Source organism: Xyrauchen texanus, chromosome 17 (assembly GCF_025860055.1).
Source record: "Xyrauchen texanus isolate HMW12.3.18 chromosome 17, RBS_HiC_50CHRs, whole genome shotgun sequence".
Classification (NCBI taxonomy): domain Eukaryota; kingdom Metazoa; phylum Chordata; class Actinopteri; order Cypriniformes; family Catostomidae; genus Xyrauchen; species Xyrauchen texanus.
The window spans coordinates 36,472,520-36,487,500 of NC_068292.1; the positions used below are offsets into that span (position 1 = coordinate 36,472,520).

Below are 14,981 nucleotides of genomic sequence, written 5' to 3' on the forward strand. Positions count from 1 at the left end.
TTTGGCTAAACACAATAGATGATAATAGTACTGCATGTGTAGACTTTTCAGTTACTTTTAATATTCGTAGATTTGGGCATTATTTTGTTTTTTATCGTCTTAAACATGATCGAAATATGTCTGGTCATGCGCTGTTCAATCTCTAGCCAAATGGTTGGAGCACACGTTTTATTTAGCTATGTTATTTTCTTAAATGTTTTTATTTTATTCACGGAAATGGAATATAGTTGATTAATCGGTGACTGTTCTGGGTTGAAAGATTAAAGTATAATGAACAACGTCGTACGTACTTCTCGATTACAGGAGAGAAGAGACAAAACTTGCTTGGAAAATGTCAAAACGCAGGTAAGAATGGTTTAAAAGAGATTAGTTGTTTGATTAACAATAGCCCTACATTTAAGGGCATATATAAACGATAACTTAAATATTTATTTTTTATTTTTCACATCAATAGTGCTCGCAACACTTTACAAGAAATAAATGAAAACGCACTAGAACAAACAAACAAACCTCAAAGGAAAAGAAAAGGCGAGGTGAGTTTCTTTTTCTTTTTAAACGGTGTTTTCTTATTTTCTTTACGTTAGCGGTAATATTTACTATTATAACATTATTTTCAGCAGTGCAATAGAAGGATCCCATCAGCAGCAAAGAAACAACACTATGAAATTCAGGTTAGTGTCGTCTCTATTGTGATTTATTTTTAGGTTTACACTATTTTAAGTGTAAACCTGCATGTTCTGAAATAAGATTTATTATCTGGCCTTTATTAGTCTGTTTATTATGCAGTAGTCTGGTCATGCGCAGTAATGGTGTCAGTGGGTTAATCGTCGCGTCCTGACGTCACGTCCAGAACCTCCCGCGTTTATTTCTTTATCCACCAGCCCGCGAAAATGTCACTTATGTCCTTTGGTTAACTGACTGGAAAATTGTTTAGTATTCTGTCAGTAAGCTTTACTATTGTTACTGTTACTATATGAAGCTGCTTTATGGATCAAATAGTTTACAATAAATCAGAAAGATGTTTGTATCAGAGACTTCTTGCAAGTTTGAACATGGAATACAGTATACTATACACTACATATACTATATGCTGAATCGAAGATACAAGTGAACAGTTAGTTTCCAGACTTGAATGTAGTCATCTTATTAAGGGTTATTTAGTTGAGACCAATTAATTGAGGTGATCTAACTTTTTTTTTTCTCCACTTTTCTAGAACCGGTGTATTGAAGGTGATATTAGTCCCAGTGTCTTAATTGAGACTCCTCAGAAGGATCTTCAAGAGACCAGTAATCGGTCTGGATTTAAGCATTTCCAATTTAAGAATCTCTTCGTTAAACCCTCTCCGCTGCCGTGCCTCAGGTAACAACTGATCAGAATGTCTCCTGATTTTGAAAGTGAAACTATAATACTGATAATCAAATCCTGTTCTGTATAACAATTTGTTTTTGTAAGATTCGAAGAAAGTCAGTAACTTGACAAAATGATTTACTTGTTTTGCTCCTAAAGTACTTAAGGAAGCTTGAAATCATAGTGAAAACATTTTGCCTTGATTTACTTGCGATTTGAAAACCTTAGTTGTGTAATGTTGGTTAGTAATGGAAAGATTTGCAATTCACAAGTGTTCTTCAAATGTGATCTTGGTTGCTTTTAGCCTTAGCATCATTTAGTATTTGCTTTCTGCATTAATGGCTTAAACATGTTTTCTCTTAACAGCTGGGCGAGTTCAGATGATGTATGGATAAAGATGCTGAACAAGGAGCTGAAGTACATACATGACAAGGGCTTCATCCAGCAACATCCAGCTATGCAGCCCAAAATGAGGTCCATCTTGCTGGACTGGCTCATGGAGGTCAGTATGCCATGCCTAGGATGATGTTAACACCAACTGGGTGTTAATCGGGTTATTTAAAAACTGATGTTCTAAAATGGTCTCTGTTCAGGTCAGTGAAGTTTACACACTCCACCGGGAGACATTTTACTTGGCTCAGGACATCTTTGACCGTTTCATGCTCACTCAGAAGGACATTGGCAAGGATCAGCTACAGCTCATTGGCGTAACGTCACTCTTCATAGCCTCAAAGATTGAGGTATTTAAATGTGGTTTTGCTTTGCTTGAATCTGTTTAAAGTGTAGGGCTGCCCCTGATCAAAGATTTTCCTAGTCGACTTGTAGGCGTTAGTTTAAGCCATTAGTCGACTAGTTGTCGCATGTTTATGATATTAATTTAATTACTTAAATATCTGTTGGGGGGGGCAACAGAAAATGTTTTGAGTTCCAGGGCTGAGAAAGAATGTTATAAGTAACATTACTAACACTGTTCTACATTACAGAAAAATACTAAAACATAATAATGAGCATATTTAAAATATAAATGTTACAAGCACAAACGAGCTGCAGCGACACCAGCAAAAGCAGTAATGATTTCTGAATGTGTCTTAAAAACCAGCAAGAGACTGTCTGAACATTTTGTTAATTTAAAGAGAGAAATGCACATTAGGACCGATGGACAATGATCTTTGGAATCGATGATTGTCAGAGTGATCACCAATAGCTGATGCCTTTGACGATGTCTAGACGATATTTGGCTTGTTTTCCCATGTATTAACTTATTATTACATATAATTTGCAAGTAGAGACACAGACACACACACTTGAAGAAACACACTTTATTAAATTATTAAGAGCAGATGACAGAAAAGCCGTCTGACGCGCTGTTTGTATGGAGGTGTGCAGTCTTGTAGAACACGCATATGCAAAATGTTCTCACTTTTTGTTTTTTTCAAGAACAATATCGTCTATGAGTGCTGCAAATGATCTGACATCTTGGATCAGGAGTAGGGTTTTCACAGTATGATAACCGTCTCAGAACATTTCACGGTATACGGTATTACACAATTAGTTTTATCAGTGAAAACAGAAGGGTTATTTATTTATTTTTGAGCAAACACTTAATTATACTTTAAACCATTTATTTTATTGAAGTATGTGTAAAAAAAAAAAAAAAAAAAAAGGCTCTCTTTTGAAAATAAAATAAATAGAAAAAATAAGAAAGCTAACAGAATTATAATAAACATAATTATAAACATGATAACAAATAGCATGTAACTACAACATGTTATATAACTAAAGCATGTTAGCATAGCATGTTAAATTAACTACTATATGAAAAATGTCTTGAGCTGTGTGAGCTTTTGAAGTAATGTCCTATGATTATTAATAATTAACATATACTGTAGGTGCACGACAGCACAGCCAGATTTGTGTCTGTACCTTTAACTCCGTGGTTCTCAACTGGTTTTGCTTCAGGACACAGATTTTACATTGGACATCAAGTGTCGACCTGCCATAGATTAAACATAACCTGTATTTAATTTATCCTGGGTTGCATTTCCTTGTATGTTGCATAGTTTTGTTCATGGTTTTCCAGTACAAGGACATGCATCATGTGACATTATTTTTGTTGTCGTGCGCGCGTGTGTGTTTACACTACCGGACAAAAGTTTTGAAACACTCATACTTTATTATAATTTTTTTAGAATAATAGTGAAGTCATCAAAACTAAAATAACATAAATGGAACTATGGGAAATATGTTGTGACACAACAAAATCCAAAATAAATTAAAAAATATATATATTTTAGCATCTTCAAAGTAGTCACCTTTGCCTAGAATTTGCAGACATTTTCTCAACCAACTTCTTGAGGTTTCACCCTGGGATGCTTTTTAAACCGTATTGATTCCCATCTATGTTAGGCACTTATTGTCTGCTTTTCTTTATTATTTGGTCCAAGTCATAAATAAAAAAAATACATTACATTTTTGTTTTATAATTAAATTAATATTGTGGCACAATTACATTTTTGTCTACAAAACTAATTTAAAACATTTTAGCATACTGTACGTCTTCAGATTTGTGTGTGTGCGTGTGTGTGTGTGTGATATTAAACACACATATAGAGGGAGCGGTAGTGTAGCGGTTAGCGCGCTACGAACCTGGCGACCCGAGTTCGATTCCCGCTCATGGTCAACACCAGTGACGATTATCTGAACTGGTCCTGGGCTGCCCCTAAGTCGACTCAGCCTAAAAATGAGAACCTGGTGTGTAAAACATCACCACTGGGGAGACAAAGGCGGTCGGGCGTGGTGCTGGCCACCCACCCCCTTGTGTACCGTTCCGGCCTTCATAGGTGCTTGCTAACAGCACTTGCCCCTACAGTCTGTTAAGGCTAAGTGGGGGATCTTTGTCGTGTGTGTGTGTGTGTGTGTGTTTGTGTAATATATATTATACACACACACAATGCATTTTCCCGGACAATAAAATACCCGACCGGTAGAAAATGCACAGATGCAGTAGGGGTTTGTTTCCAAAAGAGATGTCGCCCTGTTGCAAAGCCATCTTTCAAAAAGTTTAACAACACACATTTTAATTGCACTTTATTTATTTTAACAAAAAATTTAAATGAAACTGGAAAAAAAATAAGTTCAAAGTTTGAAATAAAGGTGTCTTGGTTTATCCAACCAGTGGTAATACCGGGTTCGTCAGTTTCCTGTGGAGGTTTTTTTGTTTTTGTTTTTTTTCTACGACCAATCAAAACTTGGTTTTCGACCAAGACTCTTCTCATCAACTAACGTTTGGTCAACTATTATGGGCAGCCCTAGTAAAGTGTATGAATATCTGACTTTTGCATGATAATCTAATTAAAAAAAATTTTTTATAGGAAATTTACCCCCCAAAGCTCCAAGAGTTTGCTTACGTGTCCGATGGGGCATGCAGTGAAGAGGAGATTCTTGCAGAGGAGCTTGTCATGTTGAAGGCACTAAAATGGGACCTCTGCCCTGAGACTGTGATCTCATGGTTGAAGCTCTACTCCCAAGTGGACTCTTTGCAGGATTGCACTAATTTCCTCATTCCACAGTTCTCTCAGGAAACCTTCATCCAAATCACACAGGTTAGAGGTTCAGCTTCATCTGCTTTTATTAGATTAAGTGGATAGACTTATGTGTGTTATATACTTATATCCTTTCTAACCTGGGAATGCTCTCTTGTAGTTGTTGGATCTTTGCATTTTGGATGTTAATTCGTTGGATTATCAATATGGAGTCCTCGCTGCTGCAGCATTTTGTCACTTTACCTCATTTGAAACTGTCCATAAAGTTTCAGGTAACTAATGTTGTTGATATCCTTAAAAGTGCTTTTTTGGTTTCTCTACTAATTTGATGTTGAATCAGTCTTTTTTAATTTTGCATGAGAAATGACAAATGAAAGGGGATTATTTATTTTCCACCAGGACTGACATGGGACAGCATATCAAGCTGTGTACAGTGGATGAACCCATTTGTTAGGACCGTAAGTGAGTGGCCAAGACCACAGCTGAGAGGTTTCAAGAAGGTCACTGCTGAAAATTATCACAACATGCAGACCCATGTGGACTACCTGGCTATGTTGGTGAGTTCCATCACTTTTTTCTTACCATGAACATACCTGATGGATCTTCAGAAAAGAAACCTAGTTTGACTTGTCACTGTAATTCATCATCAAAGTACAGATTTAGCCCTTTTTGCAACTGTAAGATGTAGTTGCATGTTTAAAATTAGTTAATCATTCCGTGACCATGAGAAGGGGTACATTTCAGTGCAGAAATGATGCAAAAGCAACTAATGATGGATAAAAATAACCACAATGGAAATTGTACAACTTTACATGTGTCTTATAATATTTGCAACGCGACCTCTGACTGCAACCTATACAATGCGGTGATGTTACACATAACCGTGTCATAACAATACTCGAATATTTGTACCAGTTGACACATTTGTACTGGAATATCATTTTAAGCAGTATATCGATGTTCAAGTCAAATTGGAACCGCACACAAACATTCTGACCAATGAAGGGACCGTTTACTCGCATGTGAATTTTATTAATACAGTTTGGTCCGTTTTTAATGTCCTTGTGAAACTGAGCCATGAAGAAAATCCAACATTTATCTCTTTTAGCCCCTGTTTCAGAACAAATCAAGCAAGCCACAGGTCTGAAAATGGCCTAAGTCTCCTCATTCATGTTCCTCATTCAGCTTTTTTGGCTTTTCAGGGTGAAGCACATAACCGGCAACAGGACAGCTTGGACCGAATGTCTCCTTTGGCTATAGGGGGATTATTGACCCCACCTAAAAGCACTGAGAAACCTGTGAATGTTTGAGAAGACCATACTGGAGCCTGCGTTCATTCAATGCAGTCTCAGCCCAGAGATCTTTCAGTACATGTTTAAGGGAGACCACTCAGCCAAAAACACCCAGAGAGACTTAAAGTTGTGTTCGGAACTGATGCACATTACATGGATAAATTGTATCAGGTTGTTTTTGGGAGGTCTACATGAGGAAATTACATAGAGGCTGAGATGCTGTAGGTCAAAAACATTTCAGACCAGACCGGTGAAATTGAGGAATCTGCTGGCTTGATTTCCCATGCAGTATTTGACGCACTCAAAAGTCCCTTCCATCAAGGAATGGATAATTCCATTTTTCGTAAGATGGAGAAACAAAAGTTTAATGTTTGTGGATTTCAAACATGCATAAGAACATCTGGCCATGTTGCCAGTTTAGAGGTTGTCTACACAAATGCTGCTCCTTCATGGATCAAATGTTACAGTTGATGTTATGTGAATACAATTTAATTTTATTGAGTGTGTGTTGTGAAACGTATATTAGAGTCTACGTTGCCAACCTAGTGGTGCTAAATTTGCTTGTGAAACAGGAAGACCCTGTATGGTGAGCAGTTTTTGTGAATGTCATCCCATTTTTGTACTTTTTTTTTTTTTTTCTAATGCAATGGAAGACATTCCTGGAAAAACTTGACTATTTTCACCCCTCAGAAGTGAATTTAACCAAACAAAAAATTAGCATATTGCATATTTATACACTAGATAGATTTGAAATATCCTTGTAATATTTGAATTGCAATTTTTGGTCATCAATGCCAAAGGCATATTTAATTAATTGAGGTGCTTGCTATTTATACATTTTAATGGCTTGTTTTATTGTAGCATAGCTTGATTAAAATTTTTACCCCTGGACTTGAGCCAGTGTCTGTAAACTACATTGTTGGAATTGGAACATAGTGTAAAATAACTATAAATTGTACATAAGATGTACAGTATGCGTACAAATAACAATGTCCTACTGTTTCTGTATAATTTCCAATGTGAAATTAAAAGGTGAATAAACCATCTTTGTTTGTGTGGTAATACGATTTAAAGGTCAAATTGTTTTTTTTTTTTATCAAATTGATTGTAATTTTGAAACTTTTATAAAATCACCACTCACATGAGATGAATACTCCAGTCATATCAGTAACCTTACAAGAGCTGTTTTTTTTTTATCTGCATGGAGAGGGTCCCCTTATAGGTGCGGTCATGTTAGGATTACATGACCATCTGAATACTATAAATTAATAGTAATCTCATTACCTGCTCTGTAATTGAACACTTCAACTCTAGGATTAAATTACTCATGGCTGCTGACTGATTTAGTACAACAGCATCAATACCTAAAGACGGTGTTTTAGTGATGCTGCATCCATGCCCCTAGGTGTCAGTGTAAGTCCAAGACGATATACATAACACGGATTTCACCCTTAAATTTAGGATAATTTGAGACTGAAGACTCTTGCTGTCTGGTCAAAATATTTATGTAAGTACTGCAATTTGAGCAAGTGAAGTAAGCATATAGAATACGGAGTTTGTCAGTTAATCCTTGGTAAATGTTTATTACCCACCTTAATTGCACATACATGTACAGTGACCCTAAATGCTTGGACCATTAAGCTACATCTAATACAAGAATGTCATTATATGAAATAAAGCTATCATAGCTGTTTTCGCCAGAACGTTTTAACTAACTGGTCCCTAACTACTAACTAAGTTAGGGACCATTAAACTAACTAAGTCACTCCATCGAGAACAATTTGATGTCATTCAATTCATTAGTATGGAAATGTTTGAAATTTGACAATAAGAAACTACATACTTTCTGATTTTCAAACCGCATACTTCATTTTTTTAAATAATTCAAAACTATTGATCCTGTACCATGCGAGCAGCTTTTCATGGGGGAGGAAGTGACCTACCTTTTGGTGTAGTAAAAGAGGAATGGCACTAGGGGAATGGAGCTTGAATTGCTAATTGGAAAATGAGGGCAGCAAGGTGACACTAACAGAGTCTCCTGTAAAATGTACTAGAGTTGCTGCTCACCAATACTTTTTGCTTAGCCAATTCTCTATTGTAATACTTATTGAGTTAACAAATAGGAAAACACCATTTTTTTTTTTTATAAATATTAAGTTACTCAACCAGAGAAGATACTTAAGATGTTTATGTAGTGGCCAGCCTGTCTCTCATTCTCTCTTTACGCAGAGGTGTCTGGCCAGACGTGAGGCTGGCGTTTAAGACATCACAATGCCTCTGTTGTGTGAGTTATTGTGTAGTTCTGGGAACGAGTGTCCCCTGCTTAGTGGGCTTCCTCCCCTGAACTCCAAACCCCCTGCAAATACATCAGAGACAAAGAGCAGTCTAAACTCAACTACATGTGCCTTTAGTTTTTAATGATGTGTCCCACATACAATTGCATTAGGATGGCTTGAAGAACTTTCCAAATGATGGAGAAAGCAGATTTAGGGGAAAACAAATTTTTTTTTGACCCATGCACCAATAAGATCTAAGTTAGATCTAACTTGTTAAGAATTTTTTTTACACTGGGTAAAATGAAGTGAGTTTAAGGACAACAATGGCTTAAGGACAACAAGGTCAAGGTATTGGAGTGGCCATCACAAAGCTCTGACCTCAATCCGATACAAAATGTATGGGCAGAAATGAGAAGCATTTGCGAGCATTGAGGCCTACAACCTGACTGTTACACCACTTCTTTCTGGAGGAATGGGCAAAAATTCCAGCAACTTATTGTGAGCAGCTTGTGGAACGGTAGCCTTAAAGTTAAACAATTTAAAGGCAATGCTACCACATACTAACAAAGTGTATGTAAACTTTTTACTCACTGGGAATGTGATGAAAGAAATAAAAGCTGAAATAAATTATTCACTCTACTATTATCCTGACATTTCACATTCTTAAAATAAAGTAGTGATCCTAACTGACCTAAGACTAATACTGAACTAATATTACACGCCAGTCTATTGCATACTGTGGCAACTCAAAAACAACCACAAAGGCAATGTTAAGCTTCATTTAACAAACCAAGTAGCTTTCAACTGTGTTTGATATAAAGGAAAGTGATTTTGTAGTACCAAATTAGCAAGTTAGCATGATTACTCAAGGATAAGTCTTAGGAGTGATGGTTGCTGAAATGGGCCTGTCTAGATTTGATCAAAAATGACTAGTCATGGTGCTGTTTTTTTTTTTTTTTTTTTTTTACATCAGTAATGTCCTGACTATACTTTCTAAAACAGCAAAATCTGAACATTATTCCACACTTTAGGCCCCAGTGTATAAGGCATGCTAAAGGCATGGCTTCCTGGGTAATTCAATCTGACGTAACGTTCTAAAGAGAAAAACAAAACGGCCTGTAATTACAGAAAGCCACCACAGAGTGGCAGTAAAACTCCACAGAAGAATGTCCCATATATCTGTGAATATGCTGAGTGTCACGTTGATGTGTGCTCTGTTGGACTGGGAAATTACACATAATTGCTTTTAGTTTGACGACAAAAGAACCACATTCTCGCAATCACTCAAGGAAAACATTTCATTTATTAAAATTCATATACAAAAAAAGGAATAACAGATGTTAGGTCCCTAGAAAAAGTATTTATTTTATACATTATTTACATTGTTTGGACAAAGGCTCTATGTAGCCAATACAATGAGCATCACACAAGACTGTTATGGGCTTTAAGGAAATTTCAATGTCAGCCATAAGCCATTGTGGCAATGATGACTTCATGCGCTTGTTATAAGCTTCACAAGCAGCATGAACTGACCTTGCCTGGTTCTTTCAGGCCAGCTTGTAGAAAAGGAAGTGGCCATGTGTGAGCTGACCTATATTTCTTTATATAGGTTCAGCCATTTATGCTGAGCATACAGTTGACAATGGTTGTCTGTGTAATTCACAGATATTAGAGGGGTATACACTGCCAAACTAAATGAGAACAATCTCTTTTGACTCAATTTACAAAATATAAAGTCTGGACATTTTAGCACATGAATATTCTTGATTTTCACAGCAATAAAAATATAGCTATACAGATCTTTTGTGAGTATTTTGTAATACAAAAATTATAAGCATTTCTGTGATTGTATCTGCACTGCATCTGTTGACATTTAATTATTTTTTTATTTTTTACTTTTAAGACTTTTACACAGTGGATTCTCAACCCAACCGGTTATTCTAATTTAACACAATACATTCATCTGCTGGTATCCATGACAATGTCACTATGTTTCAGCACACCAGGAACAGAAATGATTGGCTTTATGACACACTATGTCCTGCCATTTCCAATTGAGAGAAAGAAAAGAACCCCCAGGAATTCCTACGCAATAAATATTCATGGCAGATTAATACCGGAGTAAAAAATAATTCAGCCACTGACAGAAGGTAATATAATTTATGCACTCTTTGCATGAGCAGATTTGTGATTCATTGGGAGATCGGTGACCTCTGAAATCTTAAGGTTTATTCATAACCGTCTTTTGGCAAATGTACTTGTATGCTTCTGTGTTAAAATTCAGAAGTGGGCATTCATCACTAGTACTAGTGGGTCCATAAAAACAAGAGAGTTTTGGTCAAGTGTATAATTGCAAAACATTACGCCATGATCGGTATACTGCTTGGAATAAGTTCCATTTAAAGGTGGATGTGGAATAACTGTGCTCTGTTGTCTGATGTTTGGAAGATGACACATAAAGGAATCATGACAATTTGCTAGCGTTTGCTAGTTGGTCGGTTTTATGATCATGAAAATGTAGAAAAATTGGATCTGTTCATGTATTTGATGCAACAATGAATGTTTATCTCCATAGGTCATGTTTGTGTGATGTTATACACCCACATTTATTTGAAATTTAAGTTGTAGATTTTCGCACAAGTTTCCAAGTTGTAAGTCCGACATTAAATGGGACACAGGCAAAAGAAAAAAGTTATATTGCACCTTTCCAAGAAGTAAATTAGAAATTCTGAATTTTGGAGTTCAGTGGAACGTTTTTATTGTTTATCTATGTAAATGTGGTTGATGGATGCAGTTTCTCGTTGTTTTTTCAGTTTTGCACACGAACACGTCTCGTCAAGTTTAAAAGAACTTAGACTTTTAAAAACGCATCTGGAAACACCATCATTCTGTTCCATTTGTTGCACTGTGCCAAGTTTTTAAAAGCAAAAATGAGTTTGGTCTGAACGGCCCCTTATGTGTTCACTGAAATGTTGTGACAAGTTGGATTTAAATTCATCATCCACGTTCATAATGACAGGCCGAGTGGTGCTTCACTTTTGAAGTACATCTCAGAGCAAAAATAAATACATTACACAGAATATTTCACACAAACAGCACTCAATAAATAAAACAAATCAATTCAGTTGCTCCTCATCTTTAAAGCTTGTGAATGTATCACATATGAATACAAACACATTTTCTTAGGACACATTTTGTAGTGTTCAGGAACTCAATAAAGGCTATAAAACACAAACACTCAAAACAAACGCTGGGCTTGAAGTGCTGGGGTTGTCGGGTTATTGTTGCTGTTCCTGGATCTGGTTTAGAGGGAGACCCTGGCTTTGGTTTTGCATCGTATCCATATAAGGGACGCCCAGCTCTGGTTGGCGATAAAGCTTGCTTAGGTCTTCAAACTTGGAGCCCCAGTGCCGTAGGGAGTCATAGCTAAAGTTCTCCTCTGTGATGGCAGATCCTAAAGAGCTGAGGCTGCCTGCAGTGGAGCCTGTTCCTTCGATGCAGTACACATTGTAGGTGTCCATGGGGAAGCCCAGGCTGTCATTGTCGGCCTCCCAAATGATGCGCGACACATAGCTTTTGAAGTCCATGGAGCAATGGGCAGTGCAGTTGGCATTGTGGTGGAAGGGTAGGGTGGCTCCATTGGCGATGTTTCCACAGGGATGGACCTCCTCCTGGGAGCCCTGAGAGGACTTGATTAGGGGGGCGGTGGTGCAGGATGAAGACTGGGACAAACTGGAGCACAGTGGCCTCTTCAACTCTGTGATGTCATAGGCATTCTGTTTGGCACATGAGGAGAAATTCAGTTGGGATGAAGGTTCAGATTGAAGACTCTGATCAATGGCGATTTTCACCTGTGAGTTAGAGATAATCTGCTGATCAGTGACCTGTTTAGAGTAATCAATTCCTTTCCCTATAAGCGTGATCCCTAAATCTAATGCCATATAGCATTTTGCTGTTAAAACATCCATAGAAGAATAGTTCAATCAAAAACAAAGATTCTGTCTTACTCACCCTAATGTCATTCCAAACCTGTATGACTTTCTTTCTTACGTGCTGTAGTGCTAAAAACAACAGAGGTTGTTGCCACTGTGAACAAACTTCTTTTATGATACTTTAAGGTCCTTTTTAAGCTTAAAGTGAGTCACTATCCACTGCCACTTTATCAAGATGGTCTGTGACATTCATTAAAACATTTCCTCTTGTGTTCTGCATTGAAATGACATGAACAAATTATGACAATTCTTATTTTGGGTGAAATATCCCTTTGAAGTTGACCAGCATAGCTTCCTGCTGAAGCTGGTGGAGCAAAATGGTCTTGCTAGTTAAGCCTGGTAGGGACAAATTAGCTGACCAGCATAAATAACGTTATTTTTATAAATATGCCTATCATGAGAAACCAGACCACCAACTAGCTGTTACTAACCAGTCATCTTATGTGTTTCTTTTCACTCAAGTACTAGGCCTAATAATCAGATTGTTGATTTACATCCTTTTTGGTCCTAAAACAACATCCTATCAACCAATCATAAAAGGGTGGGGTTTGTACACTATTCTTATCAACCTTTAAATTTCCTCTGATTTTAGGGGTAGTTTAGTGGTTAAGTGTTGAGGATGTCACTTATAAAATAGTCCCCAAAAGTACCATGTTACTAGCTTTCGTGTTAGTATTGGAAAGGTGTTACTGGAAGTACCTTGGAGTACCATGTAAATACCATGGTACATTAATATAAGTATCATCTGATACCATCACTGTAACATAGTACTGCAACAGTACTTTCTGTTAGGGGTGGATCAAGGAACATGTGAAAAAATCACGATGACCCCTTTAATTATTGTCTAATGTCTAGTGCCAGAACACTTAATGCAACTTACCCAAGTAGGTCATGTTCCTGGATCAACATCTTTCGCTGTTCATGGAACAACAGTCTCAAAACCAACTATAGCCCTAAGCCCAATATCAGAGGGTGCTAATAGGTTGATAGGAATGTTGATCCAGGAACATGTCCTAATGGTGGAAATAATGTTGTGCAAATAGAACCCCTAAAGTACTCAATGCTGCCAGAAAACGACACTAGAAAAGTCAACATTCTGATGGAAGTCATTCCCCTGACGTGAGTGTATGTGAAAGTAAATCAATATCTCCCCCTGTCTGAACTGTGTTAATGGAATACCTGGTCCTGCTCTCCTCCTCCCTCCTCGTTGTAGTTGAGGATGTTCTCCCGGATGTCCTCCCAGCTCTCATGCTCCGCTGGGATGTGGTATACACCTCGCTTACGGAACTTATTCCGACTGCCCTTCTGATTCCAAACGGTCACTGCCACGAGCACGGCTATGGAGGGCAGAGTGAGATGGGGAGACAAGAGAGAGGCTAATGCAAGAGTGCAAAAAGACCACTGATGAAAGTCCCTGCTAAAAAAGACCAGGATGAATTTCTATTTGATTCCTATTTTATTATCAATTTGTCTTTTCAAGTTAGCTTTTGTTATTTTTCACTTCATGACTGTTAGATAAAGGAATATTCCAGGTTTAATACAAGTTAATCTCAATCAACAGCATTTGTGGCATAATGTTATCTTGTGGATTACCACAAAAATAATTTAAACACGTCCCTCCTTTTCTTTCAAAAAAGCAAATATCGAGGTTACAGAAGAGAATATTTAGCAGAGATGGGCCACTTCTATTCAAATAAATGGGAGAAATTGGAATGCCCAACCAAGAAGCTCTAGCACCCTACGGTCAACGGATGTATAAAGGAAGTCCCGCCTTACAGGTAAAAGAGCAAATCACCTTTTAGGTACAGACATCGCCTGTCAATCAACTCAAGAAGGCGTATAAGCAATGCAGGCTGGGAAACTGTTTTTTTTTGTTAGCGTAATAGAGGTAAAGAATCACAATTTATGATTCCAGTTTTATCCAATTTTATTGCTCAAAGTTTATTTTAAATATGGTACTTGATTGTAATCTTGACCAACAGTTTTTGAGATTTTGGTTTTTCCCCATTCATGTAGATAGGAGCTGCACTTTCATGACTGGAAATCAACAGTGGACTGACTTGCTAGAAAAACTTTGACTACAATGATTACTACTAATTACTACTAATTATTCTGTTAAAATGTGTGTATTATTTGAGCTGTAAATTGTTTAAATCATTACTTTAAGGTTTATGGCATTACGTTCTGGTCTGGTGCTGGTCTTGCATACCCATACTGTTCACCAGCACAAATTAGCCTGTATAGCTGGTCAACCAACATTGTCTTTCTGCTGAAACTGCTTGACCAAGATAATCTTGCTGGTTAAAAAGCAACTTTAGGCTGGACTAGACAAAACCAGCAAACCAGCACCCCATGTCGGGGACCAGCATCCAAAACAACATTACATTTACAAATTTTTATACAGATACATTTAATCCAAAGCGACATACAGCACATTCAAAATATGCATTTGTTCGGTCCATATGTTCCCTGGAATTGACACCCAGAGCTATGGTGTTTCAAGATGTATGCTCTACACTCCACATGCTGAT

General features: G+C 37.2%; 2 protein-coding genes across 3 annotated transcripts in view; one reads left to right on the plus strand and one right to left on the minus strand.

Annotated features, from left to right (window-relative positions):
• The first annotated feature begins 221 nt into the window (after positions 1 to 221).
• LOC127658306 (G1/S-specific cyclin-E2-like) lies at positions 222 to 7,100 on the plus strand. Of its 2 annotated transcripts, none has more exons than XM_052147517.1 (10): positions 222 to 345; positions 455 to 533; positions 618 to 671; positions 1,215 to 1,360; positions 1,715 to 1,850; positions 1,942 to 2,088; positions 4,720 to 4,950; positions 5,051 to 5,162; positions 5,290 to 5,447; positions 6,093 to 7,100. In XM_052147517.1, the coding sequence occupies exons 1-10, from the start codon at positions 332 to 334 to the stop codon at positions 6,198 to 6,200; spliced, it is 1,185 nt and encodes a 394-aa protein (XP_052003477.1). In that variant the 5' UTR covers positions 222 to 331; the 3' UTR covers positions 6,201 to 7,100. The 2 variants fall into 2 exon arrangements, with proteins under 2 accessions (XP_052003477.1, XP_052003479.1); XM_052147519.1 differs by having other exon boundaries at positions 621 to 671.
• A 2,683-nt stretch (positions 7,101 to 9,783) lies between these two features.
• LOC127658027 (neural-cadherin-like) overlaps positions 9,784 to 14,981 on the minus strand; it is a 177,180-nt gene continuing 171,982 nt past the window's right edge. Inside the window, exons 32-33 of the mRNA XM_052147094.1 lie at positions 13,630 to 13,787; positions 9,784 to 12,234 (exon numbers count right to left, since the gene is read on the minus strand). Coding sequence (XP_052003054.1) covers positions 11,737 to 12,234; positions 13,630 to 13,787 — 656 coding nt within the window. The 3' untranslated portion in view covers positions 9,784 to 11,736. The remainder of the gene's footprint in view (positions 12,235 to 13,629; positions 13,788 to 14,981) is intronic.

Bases quoted from the DNA above. Each gene is read 5' to 3' on its own strand.
- LOC127658306 (XM_052147517.1), top strand. The intron at 672-1,214 runs GTTAGTGTCGTC...CCACTTTTCTAG, and splicing joins AACAACACTATGAAATTCAG to AACCGGTGTATTGAAGGTGA. The intron at 1,361-1,714 runs GTAACAACTGAT...TTCTCTTAACAG, and splicing joins TCTCCGCTGCCGTGCCTCAG to CTGGGCGAGTTCAGATGATG.